Source organism: Pituophis catenifer, unplaced genomic scaffold (assembly GCF_029215685.1).
Source record: "Pituophis catenifer annectens isolate HBS135680 unplaced genomic scaffold, rPitCat1.0.hap2 SCAF_1, whole genome shotgun sequence".
NCBI classification, from domain to species: domain Eukaryota; kingdom Metazoa; phylum Chordata; class Lepidosauria; order Squamata; family Colubridae; genus Pituophis; species Pituophis catenifer.
This window is the reverse complement of record NW_027256881.1, coordinates 189729808-189753899: the sequence shown is the minus strand read 5'-3', so window position 1 is coordinate 189753899 and position 24092 is coordinate 189729808. Positions and strand designations below refer to the sequence as shown.

General features: G+C 38.2%; 1 protein-coding gene across 1 annotated transcript in view; it reads left to right on the top strand.

The window, feature by feature from the left end:
- The window catches only part of ZNF804A (zinc finger protein 804A), a 243214-nt gene extending 219543 nt beyond the window's left edge, over positions 1-23671 (top strand). Inside the window, exons 3-4 of the mRNA XM_070956864.1 lie at positions 8794-8924; positions 20428-23671. Coding sequence (XP_070812965.1) covers positions 8794-8924; positions 20428-23671 — 3375 coding nt within the window. The remainder of the gene's footprint in view (positions 1-8793; positions 8925-20427) is intronic.
- Positions 23672-24092: the final 421 nt, after the last annotated feature.

Below are 24092 nucleotides of genomic sequence, written 5' to 3'. Positions count from 1 at the left end.
TCTGGTGAACCATGTCAAGAAGATTGTAGTCTTGCGGTTCCAGTGGGTTCTGGAGGAAGCAGATGATATGAATTTCAAGCTGAGATATAGTACCAAATCATCATTGCTCATATTAATGGATGATCTCTGGTGCCCCTGGGATGGGAAAAGTGTATCCATCTCAGCCTTCCTTGATCTCTCTCTCTCTCTCTCTCTCTCTCTCTCTCTCTCTCTCTCTCTCTCTCTCTCTCTCTCTCTCTCTCTCTCTCTGTGTGTGTGTGTGTGTGTGTGTGTAATATCATTAATATGCTGATGAGACACAGTTATAAATCTTTCCCAGTCTAGATAGGAAAGAATCAGTTCAACTCTGAAAAGTCTGAGTGACTGTGGGTTTTAGGAACTCTGCATCTAGTGATCTTCCAACATTTACCCTGGATGGGGAACACTCCCTGAAGCAGAGTTGGTGTGCAATTGTTGGGTTTTCTTGGACTCATGTGTTCTGCTTGAGGAACAGGTGGGAGTTACGACCAAGAGAACCTTTGTACAATTATCACTTGTACACTAATGTTATCTATTCAGGAGGCATTGCTTGGGGAAACTGATGCCTTAGTCACCACCCATTTGGATTGTTGCAATGCACTGCACATGGGGCTGCCCTTGAATAGCATTAGAAGCTCAGCTGGTCCAAAATGCAGCAACATATGCAATATTGGGTGTTCTATGTATAAGAACACTTTGTATGAGGTGCACTGGCTTCCAGTAAACTTCCAGGTGCAATTCAGGGTCTGATTATGACCTTAAAGCCCTACACAGCAGAACCAGGTTATATACATATACATACATCTCTCCCAAATAGTTCCCACTTATCCCACTAGATAGGGCTGAGTGAGCATGCCTTGGGTCTCCTGGGTCTTCAGAAGCCTTCAAAGTCCTGGCTATTTCCACAAAAGTCTACAAAGCAGACTGTGATGTAGTTGCAGCTGTAGCTGTCATGTTACTATTGGGATTTCTTTAGGGCCCAAAACATGGTCTTTTTATTGTGCATTTTAACAGGCATGCATTCTAAATGAATTGGAAACAGTAAATGTTTGATTGTGATTTGACTGACTGTCTTCAAATGTTCATCACCCAGAGTGCCTTGGTAGATGGATGACCATAAAAATATATAAGTATGTATGGATGTAAATAATAAATATAGCACTATTGCCAACCCTGTTTTGTCAATGAACTGACAAGTACATTTACTAATTTGATTTATTCTATTTTTTATCAACCCCAATAAAGTTTGTTGCTTGAAGAACATTTGCTTTCATACATCCTCCATCATCTCTCATTGCCTTATTTGAATAATATATGTATTGATCCAGATGCAGTCTTACTGTCAACTTGCAAAGCATTTCTACTCTGCTCTCGAGTTGTCATGGGCAGAAAGGGGGGAGATCTGTTGGAGCAGTTCAGCAGCCATGTTTACAAGCACATTCTATGCATACCTTCCTCCAAGATCCAGTTTGTGAGGCGTGGTTTCTACAGCCCATGAAAGTGCCTCATTGGAGAATGTGATTTATGACACAGCCTGAGAGGAGGGGGGGGAAACGGACATAATTGACCGTAAATTATGCGCGGCCGAGTTGACTACACTTGGGAAGCTGCTGACATGTTGCTCCTAATAAATAACTGGATTTCTTTTGAAACTAGGCTCGAGGCTTATGAGTTAATTAGGACATTCATCGGAGCTCTGACACTTAGCACTATAGAGCTTAAGAGCTGAAGGCAAAGAATCACTTATGTAAAATTGGGCTAATGTTGGCAAAGGAGACAGAAGCATCTTTCTTGGAAATAAGGAGGCATTTGTGTTCCCATTGGATATCTCTTTTTTGCCTTTGGAAGGAGGAATTTGGGACTGGATGCCTCCTCAGTTACCGTACTTTAAGGCAAGATTTCCAAAGCTTGACAACTTTAAAATGCATGGGCTTTAATTCTCAGAATCCCCCAACCAGAAGTTGAAGTGCATACATCTTACCAAGATTGAGAACCACTGCTCTAGGATTATCATTTTATAAAGTTTTAAGAAGTTTCATGATAGATAGAAAAATTCTTCAGATGTGGGGGAAGATACCCCCTTCCCCCATACTTGGCTGATACTTTGCCAAATTAGTATTTTAAGCATCAAGGACGTTATGCCCAAAATAAAGCTAATCATTTAATGGTGTCCCAGTTTGACATGGAAGAGATCAAAGAATTCCATTTTCCTTGAAAACATTTGTAGCCTCATTGTTTTGAATAATTAGCCAGTCATAGATTGTCAAATATTATAAACCAAAAATGGTTGATCCAAATTTCTTGCTTAGTAAAGGAGGTTGTCATGCTATTGGTACCCTGAAGTGCCTAACATCTTCAGTGATCCAAATGCATTGTAATTGAATTCTAAACTCCTTTTAGTGCTAGGCTGAATTAATCATGGTATGTACTCAGAAAATTGCCCACAGCTCCACTAGAAGGATCCTGATTAGGGTCACTGTCTGCTCCACTAGAACATTATTTAAACGAAAGAAAAATAACAGATCACTGCTGATAGGTTTTTTTTTTTTTTTTATGCCAGGTAAACTAGTTCAGCATATTGTCTTCAAACAGCACAGTCAGGATATTTTGCATGGCGCAAATAAATATACAGAAATCAAAGGGAGAAATAACAGGATCCCCCAATATTAAAATGTTCTCTTCTTCAAACAGATGTAGTGTTACTTGTACATTTGTATCCCACCTTTATTATTTTTGCAAATAACTCAAGGCAGCGAACATATCTGGCGTACCTTCCTCCTCTTATTTTCCCCACAACAACCCTGTTAGGTGAGCCGGGCTGTGCATCCCCACTCACTTATTCCCAATACTATCGACATCTCTATATTTGCCCTTGGTCCTGTGATATCTCCCATCTGTGTGAAAGTTTCCACTCAGTCATAGAAGCTTAAGTCCCCTGCCCAATCCTACTCTACAAACAGAGCACCCTAATTTAAACCCTTATTTGAATTTCCGCCATCCACATCCATTTTGTCTTCCATTTCCTCTTTCCATTTATTGTGCCTCTAATGTTCTTCTGTATGCCTTCCTGTTTCCTGCTATAATTTTAGGGACTTCTAAAATTCAACCCCACCTGTGAGATATCGACCTAAGAAACTTACAAAGTTACAGCTTGACATACCATCAGATACCATGTTTCCCCGAAAATAAAACCTTGTCTTATATTTTTTTGAACCTCAAAATAAGTGTTTGGCCTAAATTTTCAGGGAGGTATTATTATTTTGGGGCATGTGGAGGAAACCGGAGGAAATGGCGGGGACTGGCTGCACATGAATTTAAATATTTTTGGGGAGGGCTTATTTTCAGGGTGGGGCTTATTTTAGTGCATGTGCTCAAAAGCCCGATTGGGCTTATTATCAGGGGATGTCTTATTTTAGGGGAAACAGGGTACCTATTTCACAATGATCCATTGTCCATTGAATCTACCCCAATTCACACAGCAATGCTGTACTTTCATTTCATAAAATCATAGAGTTCATAAAGGGGCTATTAAAGCATCCAGGACAACTTTTTTATTGCAGGAATCTAAATGAAAACATCCTCAGCTACTGTCTAGCTTCTTCTTCAGATCATCTGGTGAATGAAAGTCTACCATCTCTCTAAGTAATGTTTTCAGTTTAAGTTTTAATGTTCCTTCCAAAACTTGTAAATGCTGTTATATACATTTCTTTTAAGCCAAACATACCACATTTCTCTCTCTCCCTCTCCCTCTCCCTCTCCCTCTCCCTCTCCCTCTCCCTCTCCCTCTCCCTCTCCCCCTCCCCCTCCCTCCCTCCATCTCTCTCTCTCTCTCTCTCTCTCTCTCTCTCTCTCTCTCTCTCTCTCTCTGTAAATATTGCACTAAGGCTCCTCCGATATTCCTCTGCACCTGTTCCAGTTTCTCTGAATCTTGCTGAAGTGTGGTGCCTAGAACTGAAATAGCACACAATGGTCCAGAGAGTAATATGTTTATATTCTTCTTGTGTGGCCACATTAATATTCAAAGAACAGAACATGAATATTAAATCAGTTTCTTGTACTTGGATTTTAAAGAGAAAAAAGGAACGTAGAGTATGTCCAGGATCATAGCTGCAGAATGTTCTCTCTTATGATGGAAAGAGGAATCCACAGAACAACTGTCATAAAAATAAGTCTTAGGGTCTGGATTTATACTATTTAAAAGATCCAGATGTTTTATTCAAACAAAGCTACTTTCTGATTGCTAGAGACTACCAAGTTTCTTAAGCTCCTTCTGAAAAATAGTAACAGTATAAGTCATGATTTTTTAAATAGTTGTACAGTGTATTGGTACTCCTTAAAATGTATTGGAGTTCCTTAAAAAGTGAGAATGGACCATTGAAATAACAACTATTTCAAGTATACCATAATAATTCACTTTGCTTTTTTTCTTGGCATCTTTTAAAGAATTATGAAAGCATATGAACAAACAGATGCATGTACAATCAAAATGAGAAAAGGGGGCATACGGAAACAATAAAGAGCAAATAAACATTGGTTGTAAATGCACTGCATAAAGATTCCTATTAAGAAAAAAAGAAAAGAAAAGAAATCTCCAATTGTATTAGTGCAGCCAGCTACAACTATAAATTGCAGAGTTAAATTAGGTTAGTTCCAAGAAGGAGTATAGCTCAGTACTAACCCTAACCATAGAAACCGAAGCTGTTGAAACAGTGAGTCCTCATATACATACACTTAAATCTCATTTAACAGGACTTGTATTTTCCAGTTACCATAATAACTTATACACCTTATTCTTTTATATTCTATTCAGTTAAAGTCTTAGCAGATCTATAAATAGAGGAGTGAGAAAGAGAGGAGGTGGAAGACCAAGGAAGGAGAAAGGAGTAAATGGCATTGTAGAAGTCTCAAGGTCCCCAGAGACATTGTGGCTTTATTTAAATCCTAAAGATTGGGATCAAATGACAAGTGCAAATCATCACTTCATATCTACTCATCAATGACTTTACACATGTGGTTGAATGCTTTGATCCAATGAAGACAGTTCTCAATTTTTTAAAAAGAAAAAGAAAAGTAAGCTAAAAACTTGGAGTCTGTAATGGTGACAGCTAAACTGGTAAGACAAAGGCCAGCAATTCTCAGGCCAAGAAACCTTTTATATGTAGACGCTAAAAGTCCATTGACCCAAAAGGCAGGAGAAAAGAGCCTAGAATGTAAACTTTAAGGCACATTTACTGAAAGAGCTTGTTTCCATATTCTGCAGCAGTCAGGTTTTCTATGCATACATGACTTCATCATTGTATTCAGGAAAGTTGATGAACCAAATTATATTTGTGAAGCTTAGGTTATAAGCAACTTCCTGAATATAAGAATTAAGTGTCTGAAGTTTCAAGTACTGTCACACCTTGTGTGAAGTCTAACACACTGCATAGAAAATGTGTATAGTAAGAACAGAAACATTGAGAAAAGGAAATGTAAATACTGTATTACCTCCCAAAATAAAATGAAAGGAAAACATCTCCAGTAACCATGGTACTGGCAAAGAGGTAAAATCCTGGCAGCTAAATTGAAAATTGAAAAAAAACTAAGAGCAATGGAATAATAATAATAATAAAAGAATATCCTTCAGGACAGCTGAAAGTCTAATAGGAAAGAAATATCAATGGAGAAGAAAAGCCCAAGAGACACCCTATGGAAAATGAGACCAAGGATATATGAATATGCTGAGTGTTACTAGCTCTAACATCAAACTAAGAAGTTTCCAAATCATTGAAGTAAATAAGTAAGTGAGAAGTAAGTAATAAGGAGTACCAAGTGAAGAGCAATCAGTTGAGAAAGTTATGCTGCAGAACAAGTATTACAAAGAGAGATTGGTTGATTTGGTTGCAAAATACAAGGTTTAAAGAAAACTCAGGTAACTTCTATGTGGAACGACTGATTACTCTGATTATTTCTCCCTGAGTTGCATTACTCAAATATGAAGTTCTTACTCCATTTGCATGTTTATGTGGTATAAAAACAGTCTTAAGTCATCATTAGCTACACTGATTTAGAGTAATGTTTATCCCCTTTTTTCTGACAAAATTCTGGACTACCTCAAGGTGTTCTCACTGTGAAGATCTGCATATTTCACAAACATTTTGTTTTATTCAAAGGATTTTGTTCAGCTTTCAAAACATGCAAATTTTGGTTGCAATTTTCCATAACTTTTGTTAGTAGAGAACTACATATTTTTGCTGGATTGTTTACTTTCAGTTTCTGTTCTAGTTTTAAAATGGAGAATTAAATAAAATCATCTTAAAATTCAAAACAAACAATTTTCTCCACCTTACTAGTTTTATTTTTTATAATCCGTTACTAAGAAAATCTGTGATTGCATTAATACCATTGCTCAGATAGACAGCAAAATATATTTTCCTTATATACTTGGAAATCAGAGCAAACCTTCTGCCCATTTGTAATGAAACCATAAGACAAAACACTGGGAAATTTGAGAGGGGGGCACTTGAATTCTGTTTCTTTGCAGGTATTCCTGTTACTCTGAAAATCTTTCTCCTGCAATTTTTTTATCCCAATATCTGTCATCATCACAGGCTTCATTTTTATGAATTCAAACTTGCTAAAAAAAAGGACCCTTGTCACAACAGCTAGTGGTAGCTTTAGGGCAGCCTTGCAGGAGAAGAACAGAATTGCTACTGCTCGCCATAGGATAAATATTTGTTTTAAAAGATTGCTCTTAATAAAGTAGTGCAGTGTTTGATTGATTCATCTGGCCATTTTTTATTACACTAATGGAATGTGTTTATCTTCCAAGATTGAACATGTAATGGGTTTGATTTTTTGGAGCTTGTTCAGATACACAGCAGATTGAAAAGTTTAATCTTTGATTAACTCAATGGAATGACTATGCACACTTCCACAATGCAGGTTTGAGCTGTTCTTGTGCTATGCCTATGAGGGCTGAACAGCTTTAAAAAAGATAGTCACGTTGGCAATAGCTTGACAGGTGTTCGTTCTGGACTGAGGGCTAGTACAGCCTCATGCAAAAAAATTATTCTGCAGGTATGCCTACCTTTCTAACATGTTAAGGTAAAGGTATGTGCTAGTCATTCCCGACTCTAGGGGGTGGTGCTCATCTCCATTTCAAAGCTGAAGAGCCAGTGCTGTCCGAAGACATCTCTGTAGTCATGTGGCTGGCATGACTATATGCCAAAGGCGCACAGAACACTGTTACCTTCCCACCAAAGGTGGTCCCTATTTGTCTACTTGCATTTTTTACGTGCTTTTGAACTGCTAGGTTGGCAGAAGCTGGGACAAGTAACGGGAGTTTACCCCATTATGCGACACTAGGGATTCGAACCACTGAACTGCCGACCTTTCTGATCGACAAGCTCAGCATCTTAGCCACTGAGCCACCGTGTCCCCTTTCTAGCATGTTAGGGCAATTTTAGGGCAAGACAGAGTTACTGTTTGTACATTGGGATTTTCTGTTGATGTTAGAGTAGCTTCTGGATGTGCAGAAGGAGAAGGTTTGCAATCTGGGAATTCAGATTCATAAGGCAAAATGTCTTTGGAAATAAACAATACCAATTCCCCCAAATGTAAGGAATTCTGTCTCATTTTAAACTAATATTTTTTTAATACTAAAGAAATAGAGCATTTTACTTAGACTCTGCCAGAAACTTCTTTATTTTTTTTCTTGAACAATTCTGATGGGATTTCATGAAAAAAGAATGACCGTTACAATTTATTTCAATGAGAAGAAAATCTCAGTAATATTCTCATATTTAGAACATGGTGTTCTGGTAATTACCTGGTTAGGAGATGGCCACATTGTGTTTTAGAATGTGTAATGCTTCATTACACAATTATTGTTCCAGCATCCTACATTTGCTAACTTCCCATGGATCAATTAAATCCTAATGGAAGATAGTGCAGAACAGTCCTCTAAGCTGTTTCCGCTGAGTATCAGGGTCTTTTAGAGTGATGAAACTATGTGAGACGAACAAGAAAAATAACCACTACAGCCACTTCAAGCATATTTATCAATAAACTAAAAAATACCATACCGAGAAATAAATTCTAAAGTAGCCTGGGAATAAGATAGGAAAATAGAATTTTTAAGAAATTGCAAGGCAGATATTAATACATTACATATATATATATATATATATATATATATATATATATATATATATATATATATATATATATATATATATGGTATATATGGCGGATGAGATTCTGTCGAAACGTCGCTTCTACCTTTTTAGGGATATATCCACAATTACACGGGAAGAAACCCGAAATATTAACTATACACACATATATACCCGTGAAAACCTACATAGACATATATATATATATATATATATATATATATATATATATATATATATATATATATATATATATATATTAATTTGATTTATATGCCGCCCTTCTCCGGAGACTCAGGGCGGCTTACAATGCGTTAAGCAATAGACTTCATTCTTTTGTATATTTTATACAAAGTCAGCTTATTGCCCCCACAAACTGGGTCCTCATTTCACCTACCTTAGAAAGGATGGAAGGCTGAGTCAACCTTGAGCCCCGAATTTCTTGTCAATTTTTTTTAAAACAGTACATCACAGCAATGCCAGAGCACATTCATTTCTTCCTGTCAAATAGTGTAGATAACATTAAATTGTGGTATTGCAAAGTGATATCTTCATAGAAGTTCCTTTCTTTGCATTAATGTTTCTCTTTTTCTTGCTTGCTTCCAATTATTTCTAACAGAGGCTCAAGGAGCTAAAACAGAGGGAGTTTGCTCGGAACGTAGCGTCCAAATCAAGAAAGGATGAAAAGAAACAAGAGAAAGCTCTTCAACGCTTACACAAGTTAGCTGAACTCAGAAAAGAAGCTGCATGGTGAGTGAGAAATTATTATAAGGCAAAAAAAAAAAAAAAAGGGGGGGGAGAGAAAGAAAAGGAGGAAGAACGTAATTGGCCATTGTGACCTCAAAGCAGAATAACATAAAGATATTTTTTTCCTGACAAATCTGTACCTGACAAATAGATTTGGTACAATGCAAAGAAATAAGCATTTTAAAACTTTTGTTGCTTTTCAAGAAAATTAAACATTCAAGAAATGGCATACATTTAACTAAAATACGTCATAGGTAGTGGTGTCTATGGGACAGCAGAAATACTATTTCAGTGCAAGCTCATCCCATTTGAAGGTGTAGGGCTGTGATGACACATTCAGCATCTTGTCCAGTTTGACAACTGATATCACCCTCAGATACCAGTGATTGTGTCGTGTGTGTGTGTGTGTGTGTGTGTGTGTGTGTGTGTGTGTGAACGTAGGAATGTATGTGCATGGACATATGTTTGTGTATCTATATTGATAAAGGCAAGCAGAGGAATTTAAGTCAATGGCAGACAGGTTAAGTATTTGAAGGAAAGAGATATTTCAGTGTGCTGTTGATTCTCTGCAACATTTTCATTAATACTGCTGGAAGGGAGACAGAATCTCCTATCTCTGCTGAAAGAAGAAGGTGAGATGACTTTTGTGGGTGAGCCCATTCTTCTACATATTTGTCTTCTTTTTGAAAATGTGCTCTGGGTGATTAAAATCCCCAGATATGACTCTGGGGATTGTAAATAGAGAAGGAATAGCAATTTCCTCCTTTCTGACATTAGGAACCCTTTGGTGGATCCAAAGCTTTTCATATCTTCACTTCATAGAAAGAGTGTTCTATATCAATCTCATTGATTATATCCCATCAAGTCATTACTGACTCCTCACAATCACATACGTAGATTTTCTCCATGATGATCTATCCCCAATCTGATCTTTCAAGCGTCCCAACAGTGCACCCGTTGCAACTGTAACTAAACCATCCACCTTTCTGCTGGTTGTCCTTTTCTTCTCCTTCTTTCTACCTTTCCCAACATTGCAGCATTTTCCAGAGAACTAGGACATATGTGTCCAAAATTGGATCATTTGAACCTGGTCATTTGTGCCTCAAATGAGAATGCTAGTTTGCTTTGTTTGAAGATCCATTGGTTTGTTTTCTTGGCTGTCCATGGTATTCTCAGCAGTCTTCTCCAACACCAAAATTCAAAGCTGCTGGTACTGTTCCCATTCTAGTTTTTTTTTTTAAATCCAACTTTCACTTCCATTGAGTATCAAGGAAATACCATGGCTTGCATGATACTGATCTTTGTATGAATAGACCCATCACAGCAGTGAAATGTCTTTTCCAAGTCCTTCATATCTCTTCTATCATGTGCTACTTTACAATATATTTCTTGATTACTTGTTCCTTCACTGTTGGTGGTTGATCCTAAAAGGCAGAAGCAATCCACTGCCTATCTTCATCATCAGTTCAAAATTAATTAAGTCAGTATATGGATAGTAAACATCATCCTCATCACATAATCGGGTCTGATTTGGGAGCTTCCTATTACAAACCAATAATTTGGAAAATAATATTTAAGCTTTCATGTCAGGTACTTTTTTTAGTTTAATCTGTAAAGAAGCATCTACATTGATGCTTCTATATAGATAATGTAGATTATACATGAAATATGGTCTTGGACAGCCCATTAACACACATATGAGCAATGAACAGTCAGTGGTCTGCCGAAGGCTTGAATATAATCTGCTATTTTATAGTCAGCTATGCTCATATTTTCCCTTTTCTGACTCCCTACATCTGCAATGTCTCCCATGACTTATTGGGAAAAAGGATGAACAAAATAAGTGTGAAAAATTTAATTCATCTTGGCCTGTCTACTTCCTAAGAACCACGTTTCTGACTCTATGAATTCAGAAAAAGTGTAGCATAAAATGAATAATAGAAATGATGGAAAACCATCACCTCTATCCCCAGGAATAAAATACAGTGATAGTTTACTGCAGTCATAGGTCAATAGAATTAATACAGATAGATAAAGTATGTTATCATGAGATGCATAACAAAAAAGAGAATCAATCAGGAACACTTAATTATCATTGGGTAAAATACATCAGCCATTTTCTTAGCAGAGTAAACAAAAAAAATCTTTAAATAGAAAGCTACCATTCTTCTAGGTGTAGCTCATAATAAAGGGAGAATCAAATTCTTGTTGTTAAAGTTTTAGAATAAAAGTACACAGTTGACAGCCTGAGTCTGTTTCCACAGGGATAAAAGTTATTTATTATGTGCAATCTTGTTAAATTGACCGAGGGAAATTTTGGACTCAATTGCAGTTGTATGTCGAGGACTATCTGTACTCCCATTAATCTCCTGTTAACAAATAGCTGACTATTTTAAGACCACAATGATCCAAAAACTCATGGGTGAAAGAACCTCAGTGTAAGAGTTCTTTTTCATTACCAGGATTACTGACTAACTGATAATAGAGTCCAGAGAAACAAGTAGAGATGGGAAGCATTTTAATACAATATAATTCCTGAACTTATACATGAACATAGACATGACTAAATTGATATAACCTTTTCTGAATTTTGGGAGGCAGTTCATGCCTCAAACATACATACAAACATTATGAGAAATTGCACACGTGGCTATTATGAAGAAGTTACACAAAAATATACCAGATCAAATAACTTCAAAATATGGATACAAATGCACATACTGGAAGAAAGCTATACAACAAGGAAGAGAACAATGCAGAAGTTAAAGATTTGAGAGTCAAAAAAAAAAAAGAAAGAAACTAAACAAAATCAAAGCTGTTCAATTTGCAATAGTTGAATGCAACTATTAAGAACATGGAAAAGAACAGAGATTACCATTTCAGGGATAAAATTCCTTAAGAAGATTTGGACATATGTAAAAACCTTCAGAGCAAAGAAAAACAGATGTGACGGTATTCATATCTGCCTTTTTCAGTCTGGACAGGTAACTTTTTATTGGCTGAAGTTCTTTGTTTTGTGTGGCCGACAATGGTGTTACAGAAAGAAACAGAGACACACAATTTTTAGGATTTTTTTTCCTAAAAAATTTGGAGAATATCTGTTGAATGTTTGTTGTGCTAAGCATAATATATGTTTATATATCATTTTTTTTCTTTTCTTTCTCTATAAAATAAAACTGAGAAACTATGCCACCATTTTTAAACAGTTTGTCAAAATTTGACACTGGATTTCTAAGATTCTGGCAGCCACAAATAAAGGATTTAATGCCACTGATTATAGAATGAAATATGAATATATGGGCTTCCTTTTCCTGTACACTTTCTCTCCTTGGTGCATTTGCTATAAACCCAGAGAGAGTTAATTTGATGTAATACTGAAATGTCAAGGAGATCTAACATGGAAATAATTTCACTCCATCTTTTGCTGATGATCAGTGCTCCTTGTATGTTCCCTAAAGATAGTCTTCAAATATCCAAATTGCTTGCCAGTCTGGAATTAGATAAACATAAGGTGATCTTCAAAAACTGGGGAACCATTATGAAAATGTGTGATTAGTCAAATGTTTAATTACATTAAGTAGTAACACCTACACAAGTCAGTCTGTAGTGTAGAAACTGAACACAGAGGATGCCTTGTGATTGCTGATCTCTGACATACTTTTAGATCACTCAAGTTTTACAACCTTTATTGAGGTGCAGCCACACGTTCAAACTGCTAATAGCACAAACCATAACCTCTTAGCACCCTCTAAATCGTCTGGCTGCCATTTTAATGCCATTTCCTATAGTTTTGAAAGTGCTGCAGCTTTGCCCTCATTATGGAAATATTGAGCCTATCACAATCTGCTGGCTATTTTTTTTTTCCCCCAGTGATAAAAACGTGATTGGAAAAATTACAATCCTCTGAAAAAGCAAGATTCCCCAACAAACGCTAACAAGAAAGAATTGCAACAGGAAAAATCTAAAGAAAATTCATTTCACAATTTATCCATGAGCAAAATAAATCCAAGATTTTCTAGGGCAGGTTTAGCATTTTTCTAAAATCAAAATAGATATGAAATCTAGGTTACCAAGTTGAGGGTCCATGAATTCTTTATCCTTTTAGTAGTTGCTTTTATTTCCACTGATATGGCTATTTGTGCCATTTCAGGGATATACCAATGACCAGACATTTGAATTCTTTTGTTCTGAGGCCCACTTCTAAAATTCTGCCCTTTTTATTTTTTATAAGGTCTTGTAGAAGTAAAAACAAAATCATTGGCTTATGGAAAAGCAGCGTTGCCCGGATGCAGTTAAGTGTTAAGGCAGCACTCCAATGGAAAAAGTTTCTTTGTTATACTAGCAAAATGCAGTAGCCATTCATGCCAGCAGAGATATCCATGCATAAAGAGTCAACGGGGGAAACAATACAAATTCCATTCCTTTTGTACATGTACATTATATAAATTTTACCCACATAATGTCACAGTCATCGATCAAATGATTGGAACTCATGTTGCAATGGCATTCTGCGCATGCACAGAGGGTCAAAAATTGGATGTGACAATGGCGCACGCAACCGGTAGGGAAGGTAAGTAGTTTTCACCCCAGCTTTAATTGTGTTAAATGGTCTATTTTCCTCCAAATCAGAAAATGTATCAAAGAATGTTTCAAAGAAGTTTACATAGTCAGAACCTAAGTAACTAGAATGGGTGACATTCAGGTCCTTCTTTTAACCCAATACACAGCAAAGATCTGACTCACTGAAAATATTTAGCCTCATAGAGTTCTGCCGAGCAGTTTAAAACCAGGAATTTAGCTTTAGCGAGTTGCAGCCTGGCTTTTATATTATTTCTTTTTCTCTTGCTTCTCAAGCCTTTGTAACCTTTAAATAACTCACAGCTAGAGGGCCATATCCAACTCCCCATGCTGTGCTAATGATTGTGTTATACTTAATGGTATATTTATTAATGGGGGTACTTCAGAGAGGGTGAAGGACAGTGGATCAACCTATGTGTATACATATCTGAAATTGCAAGCTGGATCCCCAGGGTACAATATACATTTAGATGCTGCTATAAATGTTTTAGAACTGCAGTTAAAGAGTCCTACATGCTACATCAGAGAAAATGCAAGCCCAGCTGATAGAGGGTCGTTGTGGCTCTTAAAGCAACTGTTCCAAATGACTACAGGAGGTTCTATGCTCCTTTTCTCACAACAATTTTGGCATCTAGTAGGAATGTGTTTAAAGGTCATTTTAAAATTGCTACCACACCATGCATTCCCCCCAAAAAGTAGTTAAAAACACTGGAGAGGAGGAGGCTATGAGGCTTCTAATTCAGCTGTGATTGCTTCCTGGGAAATCATCATCCACAGCAAGACTCCTTCTAAAAGGGCTTAGAGAGCTCCCACTACCTGAGAGAGAGCCATAGAAACATAAAGTGGGAAGGAACCATTTACCCCGTCAAACCCAACTCCCCGTTAGGAATAGAAATCCAAATTAAACATCCATGATAGCTTCTGCTAGAATATATACAGTGAAGGGGTGAGGGGACAACTTCTCTAGGCAATTGGTTCTATTGCTAAATTCTCTTACAGTCAAAAAGTTACCCTCTCCTTCCTAATAAGTTAAAATTTGACTTCCTGCAACTTAAATCTGTTATTCCTCATCTTGCATTCCAGAATGAATAGGTCTTGACCTTCTGTGAAACATCCTTGCAGATATTTTAAGAACACTGTCAAATCCTCTCTTAGCTCAGTATTGCCTTTTCCTTCAAATCATTCTTCATTTACGTGCTACCCTCTATCCATCCTAGTTGGATTGCTGTAAGCTGAACCCAGCTTATCTGAATCTTTATTAAAGTGTGCTGACAAAGATTGGATTAGTGGTGGCATTCAACTGGTTCTATCCGGTTTGGGTGAACCGGTAGGGGCAACTGTGAGATGGCCCGCCCACCCGCACGGACATCATGATGTCCCATTTTTCCATGTTTTTGAGGCTCTGCGCATGCTCAGAAGGCATTGCATATGTACGGAAGATGCCCATGCACACAAATTTGCAAACCAGTAGGGAAGATAAGTGAATACCACCCCTGGATCAGATCCTTCTGTTGTGATGAGTCTGGTCCATATAGAATAAAGTGATGGTCCTGCTTCCCCTGATTTGGAAATTATCTTGAGGCAGCCTAGTTACATTTGCCTTTTGGCAGCCAAATCAAATGGTGAGCAGGTAGAATACGAAGAACCTTTACCCAGATATTCTCCATCATATATTTGCACAGTTGATATTTTCAACTACGAACTTTGTCTTGATTACATTTCTCTAACCTATCATGATCAATTAAAATTTTCTGAATTAGTAGATCTCTATCTGTTATTTTAGCTTACTAATCCAATTTTGAACCTTCTGCAAATCTAATGAGTATTTTTTTTCACCTCTTTCTCAAACCCATTAATCAAATTGCAAAAGAGCACTGGGTTGAGGACCGAGCAATCCCAGTCCTCCTTTGAATAAATCCCATCCATTTGCTCTAATCTAATTATGAGAATCGTATCTCTAGATCTCAATTATTAAATTATATTTCTTTCCTGTAATTGTTGAAGTTAATTATGTTCATCATTTTTTAAAAAAAAATTGAATACAGTATATAGTAATCCTCATGAATAGTGCTCTTCCTTATGTTTATGTCATTTTCTTTAAGAGGGTACAAGTCCCCATCCAGTTCATACTGAAAGCACCATTCAAGCCACTTCTGGGTTGAAAGTATTAACTGATGACAGAATAAAATAATAACAGAATAATAGAGTTGGAAGGGACCATGGCTGTCTTCTAGCCCAATCCACTACTCAAGCAGATGATACTATACCATCCTAGACAAGTGGCTCTCCAATCTCTTCTTAAAAGTCTCCAGTGATGGAGCACCATTATCATTACATCATCATTGTAGTGGGGACACTTGAGGGGGCTCATTTTATGTCCCATCAAAGAGCTGGGGTGAATGAAGGGAGCTCACTCCACCATGCAGCAGCACTCAGGTCTCGAACACGGGCTTTTAACCTCCAACCCAGCAGCATAACCATGTAAGCCACCATGCTCCTAGGGTACAAGTCATTATTGGATATAATTTCATCAGAGTTTTCTTCTCCACCCTATACTCCCGAGGAACTCAACAATCTCACATCCTGCAACCAAACATTATTACTACTCCTTTTGAAATGTAATAATTCCATGACATTAGTTTACCATCCAGAAAATGCTGATCATGACCCTGGAAACCCAATGGACATCTTTCCCATGGACATCATTTTGACAGGCAATCATTTTCTATATTCTTCTTTCCTTGTCTAGTCCTCTTTTCACAGATTGAAAGGATGAATGAGAATACCATCTGAGCTCATGAGTTGTGGAGCTTCCTTCCCCTAGTTTCGAAGCTGCCTCTAATTGGTCTTGGCAGTATCATTTCAGATCCAAAAGTCAAATTCAAGACAAATTCTACCTTTCTCTGACACAAAAAGCCTATGGAAAATGCTCAATTGTTATTCTGTCCTTGTAGCTTGCAGATACTTTAATTGGCTAGTTCATTTGCCCAGATAGCTAGTAGTTAAATGTAGACTGGAATCACAGTGCATTTTCCATAAAAGATGGTTACATTAGACCAAATGAAAGATTCAACAACTCTATATGTGCTCAGTTTTCCAGGAAACAGAATTTTTGTGTGGAAAGAAATGTGACCTAATTAATGAGGCTGAGTGGAATACTTGAATATTTTTGCAGCAGACTTCTCTGTGTGGTAAAAGTTTTATTAGATCTGTGTTGTTATATTTCTTTTTTGGAAATTGTAATTGTCTTTGCCACAATAAATATTAATGCATATTATTTATATCAAAATCCCTCAAGCCACCACAGTAAACAGCAGGGGTTTTTGGTGAGGAATGTAGAGTGCTACTAAAACTAACATAAAATGTCAAGCAGTTGCAGACATTGATCTGTGTTCAAGAATCTTTGGTAATATTTAATGCCAGGGTAATCTTAAAAATTCCAAGAGGAAAAAAAAATGTTAGAGAATGGTTCATATATGCAGGCTTTATCTAACAGAAATTCTGATGTTGATTGGGGTTTTAAAGTGAGTCATCAGTGGGCAATTACTGAGATCCATAACTCATGAAGGCTGTAAGTGGGATCCTCTTAGCTATTAGTATTCCTCAATCTGACTAGTGTCCCCAGGAATCATAAGGGAAAGAAAAGCAAGGTGCAATCCATTCACTCTCATTCAATGTCCTTTTCTACAATTTATTGGCACCTAGGTTGTGTGGAGTGTGGTTCTAAGAATTCTAGTTCATTATGAATTATGATAATATATTTGCAGAACATCAAAATAGGAAATGCTGGCTAAGTGTAGGCAGTTACAGATATTGATCTCAGAGGAAAAGGACAAGTCAGTGGAAGAAGGAAATAGAAAGGAGGAAGAGATGATCCCAATGAGAGAAGGGGTAGCCATTGAAAATATCTTTGCTCAAGAATCTCCAGATTCTGGAAACTACTTCTGGGCAGAGAAATACTTCTGCGTTTATTTTTACCACTTCTTACACTATCACAACAAAAAGCTTAGAAATTATTACAAAAAAGGAGAGAATTTCAATAAATATGGGGCTAAGATGGAATAATTACAGGTAACATATGATAATTTTACAGCTGCATTCATACTACCTTTTGTCATCTACAAAGGAAATGTCCTAAGGGAATTCCTCCCATTGGGTTTTCTCAGTGGCAGTGCTGCTGTTATTGGAAAGGGGAATACATATCCTTGAAAAATCATGGGTGGGACTTCTTTTCCCTTGGAGAAATTGTCCACTTAGCCAGCATTATTTGATTGGGAATTCAGAACCACAACAAGTGAAGAAGAAGTGAAATAGGAACAGGGGGAATCTTAGAAGACAGCTGGTGAGCCTGTGGGACTGATTAGTTGCATTAAATGAGAGTTGTTTGGCTAATGGAATGAAGCTGTATGTTTCAATTTTGGTGAATGGGTTGTGTGTTGCTTGCTTGTTTGCCAAGCATATGGTCTGAGGATGATGGGCTTACATTTGCAACTGATTCACTGATCATATGGTCTGAAGTTGATTGGATCATTAGAAATGCAGACACCATATTGATTTGTGATTGGCGTGCAGATTGCATGGTGACTTGCCTGCCTGGTATGAAGGTTGTGAAATTTTGTCTAGTAAGCTGTTAGGCAGTGTTAGGGAGGATCGTGTGTAGCACCAAGATTCTAGATACTGCTGGCATAATCTATGCTGGCACTAATAATATTGGAAAACGAAGTTAGCCAGCCCAAGAAGCCAAATTCACATTGAGGCCCATGATCACTAGGAATAAAACTGAAAATAAAGTGTTAACACTGTAATGCTACCTATGGTGCATTTGCATCTGGTCACCACACTTGGAAAAAATAAAATAGAATTGTGGAAAATGGACAAAATGAAGAGGGGACTCAAATACTTTCTGTATAAGAAAAGGCTAGAGTGTTCAGAACCCTTACTTGGAGAAACAGTGATAGATAAGAGAAATGGTTAATATGGACTGAATCATGGGAAAAAACGGATTAGAAAAAAAAACCTTTTCTCCCTCTTTCTAAACACAAGAGACAGGTGCCATCCAATGAAGGAGACTGAAAACAGATAAAAAAAATGTTTCTTCTTAGAACAAATAATTTGTGGAAATCATTTCAACCTGACAGAGTGATGGCCATTTAAAAGGGGATTGGAAAAATTCATGGAAGATAGATTCCTAATTGCTTATTAGTCTTGAAGTCTCAGTGTTATTTGAGGCTGAAAGAAACCTCACTTCCAAATACCAGTGCAGGGGGACAAGGATGGCAGAGAGGTAGGGTTCCATTTCCAACTTGAAAGCAGCATCAAATAAGTCCCTTGGAGAAACAAAATTCTGAATAAATGGCCTGTTTGGCCTGTCACAGCAGGGCTGCTCTTATGTTCTTATCCACTTCTCTGTCCCCAGCTTCTTTGTCCACAAATGTTGAAAAGCAATTTGTGCTCAGTTGTATGAAGAATTAACACTGCTGGTGACAGAAGTTATAAATTGCTAGTAACTATTCTGTAAAAGCCTAAGAAAGTTTGGATATAACGCTGTCTTTAGAAATAAAACAAAAATGTCAATACAGTTAATCCTCCACTTATGACCATAACTTAGACTGGAATTTCCATCACTAAGTGATGCAGTCATAAAATGTGATATCACTTAGCAGCAGCACCCCCCCCGCACTTCCCACTGCTATCATTAAGCATATTCCATAGCTGAGGACTCATCCCAAGTCAAGCCATTCAAGACTTGGTCTCTTCCAGCTCCAAACTAAGTTAGGTAAGGGATTGCCTCTGACTACATCCACCCACACATCTCCCCTCCCCATCTGTCCCCTTTTGAGTGCCTGAATCTTTCTTTGCAGAGTGGCAACCAGTCTCAGAACTGCACTTTTTGCCTCTCTGTGGCTTATGGCCTCCTTGGCATGCCATAGCTTTGAGGTTGCCAGAAGGCCATAAGCTGCAGCATCACACAAAGTTGCAGCTGCCCCTACAAGCCTCAGCCCTCCCCCACCCCCCACAGCCCAGACAGGTACTGCAAAGCCACCATGCTCTGGGAAGTCCCAACAGCACAGCCTAAAGCCATAGCAGCCCCAACAGCATGGAGTAAAGGTGCAGCATCACCAGAAGACCAAATAACATGGTACAAAGCCACAGAACCACAGGAAACTCTAACAGCATGGTTGCCAGAAGGCCATAAGCTGCAGCATCACACAAAGTTGCAGCTGCCCCTAGAAGCCTCAGTCCAACTGCCCTCATTGCCCTATGCACCAAGACCCCTGCCACCCCACATTCCACCTTTCTCCATTTTTTATTTTTTGTGTGTGTGCTTCTGCTGTTGCCTTTGTTGCTCCTGCCCTGGCAGTTGCTGGCCACATGAGGCCATCTTTACCCAGGTTTCATGAGGAAGCCATCATATGCAACAGGGAAGAAAGCTTCATGCAGCCAACAGTTGCCCCACAAAGTGTCAGTTCCGGCATGCTTGCTCAATAGCAGGAGCAAGAAGATAGAAATGATCAACTAGGGCGGTAGGGATGGCAGAGTGCAGGAGGTTGAAAAGGCATAGATGAGAGGGACATAGATGGTGGGATAAAGTGCCCCTCTGGTTTTAAGTGCAAGTAGGCTTCCAAGGACCCAATTTTTAGTTTATGTGACTATGGGGGTTCTGCAACAGCTATAACCTTTGCAATCAGTCTTTATTCAGCCCTACCATACCTTCAAACAGTCACTGAACAAATGGTTGTAAATCAATTACTAGTATATGAATAGTTTTTGACTCTAAATTGTCAGGATTATGTTGATTTTTTTAAAAAAAAACTCTTTATATTGTAAAAGAAAACATTATTGCTGCATTGTTAGTTGAGCATTTCTCATACATTTGAATTCAGTAAAATTTGCACTGATATAAAAGCTTTGTTTTGTTTTGTTTCAGTGCTCCAGGAAGTGGTCCTATGTTCAGATCCACTACGGTTATGGTCCGAGATAATTTTAATGAAATTCCTCAATGCGGTCTCATTGACTCTGCCAAAAAGGAACAAGACTTCAACTTTGCCCTGTTGCCCAGTTCGAAGACTGCTAGCAATGTTTCATCTGTTGCACCACTGATTCCTGAAACTCCGGCTAACAATGGGCCAGATGTTAAGTTTGGAGATCAAGTACAGGGATTCCATGGACATAAAGTAGGGTTTTCTTTTGCATTTCCCAAAAAAGCGTCCATCAAACTAGAATCATCAGCTGCTGCTTTCTATGAATATAATGATGAAACATCAGCTGAACATGGAGTTAGTCGAAGAAGCCGGTTTGTTCCTGGGCCGGGGAATCTTCCAGTCTCATCAGCAGAAGAAATAGCCTTGTGTTTTGATGAGAAACCTAGTTCTATTACTCCACTGATGGAGAAACATGATGTTGACAATGCAGAGTCAATTCCAGCACAAGATTCGAATGGATCACCCACTGAAGGGAATGGGATACAGCATTTCCCAGAATTGAGACACCCTGTTTCTCAATTTAAATCTCAATTTGTTGATTCGGACAGCTGTGGCACTGAGGTAGATTCTGCAGCATTACCTGATGAAATTCTAACCAAGGGAGTTTTGGGGAGCCAAACCCTTCCTGTGGAAAGCAATGGTAATGAACCCACGGGAAATGAATGTGTAGTTCTACCTGTGAATGAAGAACATTTATCACAGCACAATACCCAAGAAGAAAATGATTCAAACATTAGCAATGATTCAGTCACTTCTGAAGTTGAAGTTAAAGAATGCACACCTGATGGACCAATTCCAGCTAATTCTGAAGGGGAAATTAGAACTCTGCCTAATAAACAAATTCCATCAAAAAGGCTTTGTGAGCCATTTGTTCCTGTACTTAATAAACATGGAAACACCATCCTTCAGTGGCCCTGTGAAATGTTACTTTATACAAACACAGAGCCATCTATTTCATACAGTTGTAATCCTTTATGTTTTGACTTCCGGTCATCAAAATCAAGTGAATCTCTGGAGAAAAATAAACAGCCATCAAATATTCCTAATTCAATCCAGAAGGTTGAGTCTACCCAGGATTTGGACTGCAATCATCCAAATGAATCTCTTTCAGAGAATAGTGTTTGTGCAGCTGTGGCACCAATTTCTTCAACAGAGAGCTGTAATCTTGAGAAAAAACAAGATGAATTATCCTTAGATCCTTCACAGTCAACTGGGAAAAATGAAACACATCAAAACATTCTCAAGTCTGCCGATGAACAAGAAAACAAAGGCTGGAACAAAAGGACACATGAAAAAAGATTTTATAGGAATAGGAAAAGGAAAAGGAGGAGAAAGCAATGCTATCACCATTATGAGGAAATGACTGAGCTCACTGCTAAAATTTCTCCAGTAGCTGAACAGCAAAATAACTTTACTGAATTTGATAAACATCAGAAGCTTCCCAGTACCTTGGAGCAAGGCATACATGAAAGTCAGTTAGGAGATTCAGTTTTGGAACAATTAGAGGAAACAGACAAAATTCCTGAGAAGGAGGACAATGACTATCCTAGGACTATATCTATAATTACACATGTCCATAGGAATCAAAGTCCTCAGACAATTTGTAACACAAATGACAATGGGAACTGTTGCATTAATTCCAACCATTTATGGACAAAGAGCAAACTGATCGCTCACAGACAATCAAATAAAGCGGGATCTAATTCTGGAAGCTGCAATTCAGTTTATTCTAGACCATTTTGTAATTGGACTACCACAAGACAATGCAGTAGCCCAGACCATAAACATTTAAGCCATTATCCAGATAAAAAATGCACAAATCAGTCACAACCCATAAAAAGAACCTACCATTCTGTCATTGATGAACCAGAAAGATCCCACAGAAAGCGAAGATATCATAACCACTCTTATTCTTCAGATGAAAGTTCAGCGGCACAAACATGTTTTTCCGAAGAAAATGTCAGGCAGCTAAGCAAATTAGAAGTAGCTTGTAAGCCGAAACGGAAACGAAGGAGAAAAAGAATCAGGATTCATGATATAATTATAGAGAGGAGATCAGGAAAGAATATCAGTGTTGGATTTCCAACAGAAGTTGTGAAGTTTGAGGATTCCTCCAATAAATTAACTGAAGAAAATCCAGAGCAAACGAGTTCCCATTCCAGTGCAGACTATGCAAAAAGCATAGAAAACAAAATGCAGCCAGTTGGAAATCAAACAGATTCACCATCTGAACATCCAGTTTCATCAGAAAATATCCAAGACTCAAACTGTTCCATCTCGGAGCCTACGCCTAGTCTGGAAGAATCCACACTTTCTGTTTCTCCTGTTATTGAAGATAGCACTTCAGCAATAGGGAAATCCAAGGATATGCCAGAAGGACAAAAACAGAAAAATGAGAATGCCCCTGAAATCCAGGCTTCCCTTAAAACGTCCACCTTTGAAAGAAATCCAGACCAATCTCCCCCTAAAGGCTTTCTATGTCCTAATGAAGTTGCTGAGACTGCACCACAGGAGAAGCGAAACCCATCAGCCAATGAGTGGCTAAGGTACGCCCCGGATATATTGAACAGTATGCCTCCTTTGCACTTGAAGGAAAGTCACATGAACAGCCATGCTTTCTTAACCACAGAACAGATCCTTGCTCCATTCGCCTTCCCTGAACATGCTTTACTCTTGCCCAACGAAAACCATGACAAATTCAAGGATCTGCAGGTGGAGGCCTACCACCAGATCATCCAGCAAAACATGTTGGCGAGTAAGATGAAGCTGACCTTTCCTCCAGCTGCACTCCAACCTTCCGGTGCTCCTCTCCCGCCCCTCCCCTTGCAGCAGCAGCCTCTCTGTTCTACCTCTGTCACCATGATCCACCACACTGTTCTTCAGCAGCATGCGGCGGCAGCAGCTGCCGCCGCTGCGGCTACAGCAAGTACGTTTAAGGTCCTTCAGCCTCACCAGCAATTTCTTTCCCAAGTCCCAGCTCTTTCACGAGTCCCTTTACCTCATTTGTCCTTTGGGCCGAGGCTATGCCCTACAGGCCATACAGCCATGGTTGGGCCACCCCAGTTGCCGGTCATCCCAGCATCGATTCTCCACTCAAGCCATTTGGCTTTTCCTCCTTTGCCGCACACTCTGTTCCCATCCCTCCTGTCCCCTCACCCTGCTGTCATTCCATTGCAGCCCCTCTTTTAGGACCCTCTGAACAGTTTAAATGAAAGAGGAAGTCTTACATTGATGTAACACCAACAGTGTTGATCAAAATCCAGGAGAAATCCCTCTACGAGTACCCTAAAATTGAAAGGTTATTAAAGCCTCTGGACTGGGAATTTATTTGCTATTGGATTAACAATGCAAATATTTATGTGTAAAGTGCAGATTCATAATAAAGTTAAAGCACTGAATAGTCTTTATATAGATATAGATATAAATGTATGTATGTATGTATGAAGATCATGATTTAAAATATGTTAACATGTATATAAACTATATTTATAGTACTGTAAGTTATGTTGTAAAGTATGCACCTTGTTTTTTTAAATATATTTGTGTATTTGCACCTAAGTAATGTTTAGACAAAGCTGATGCACTATGTTTTGTACAACATTCCTTATAA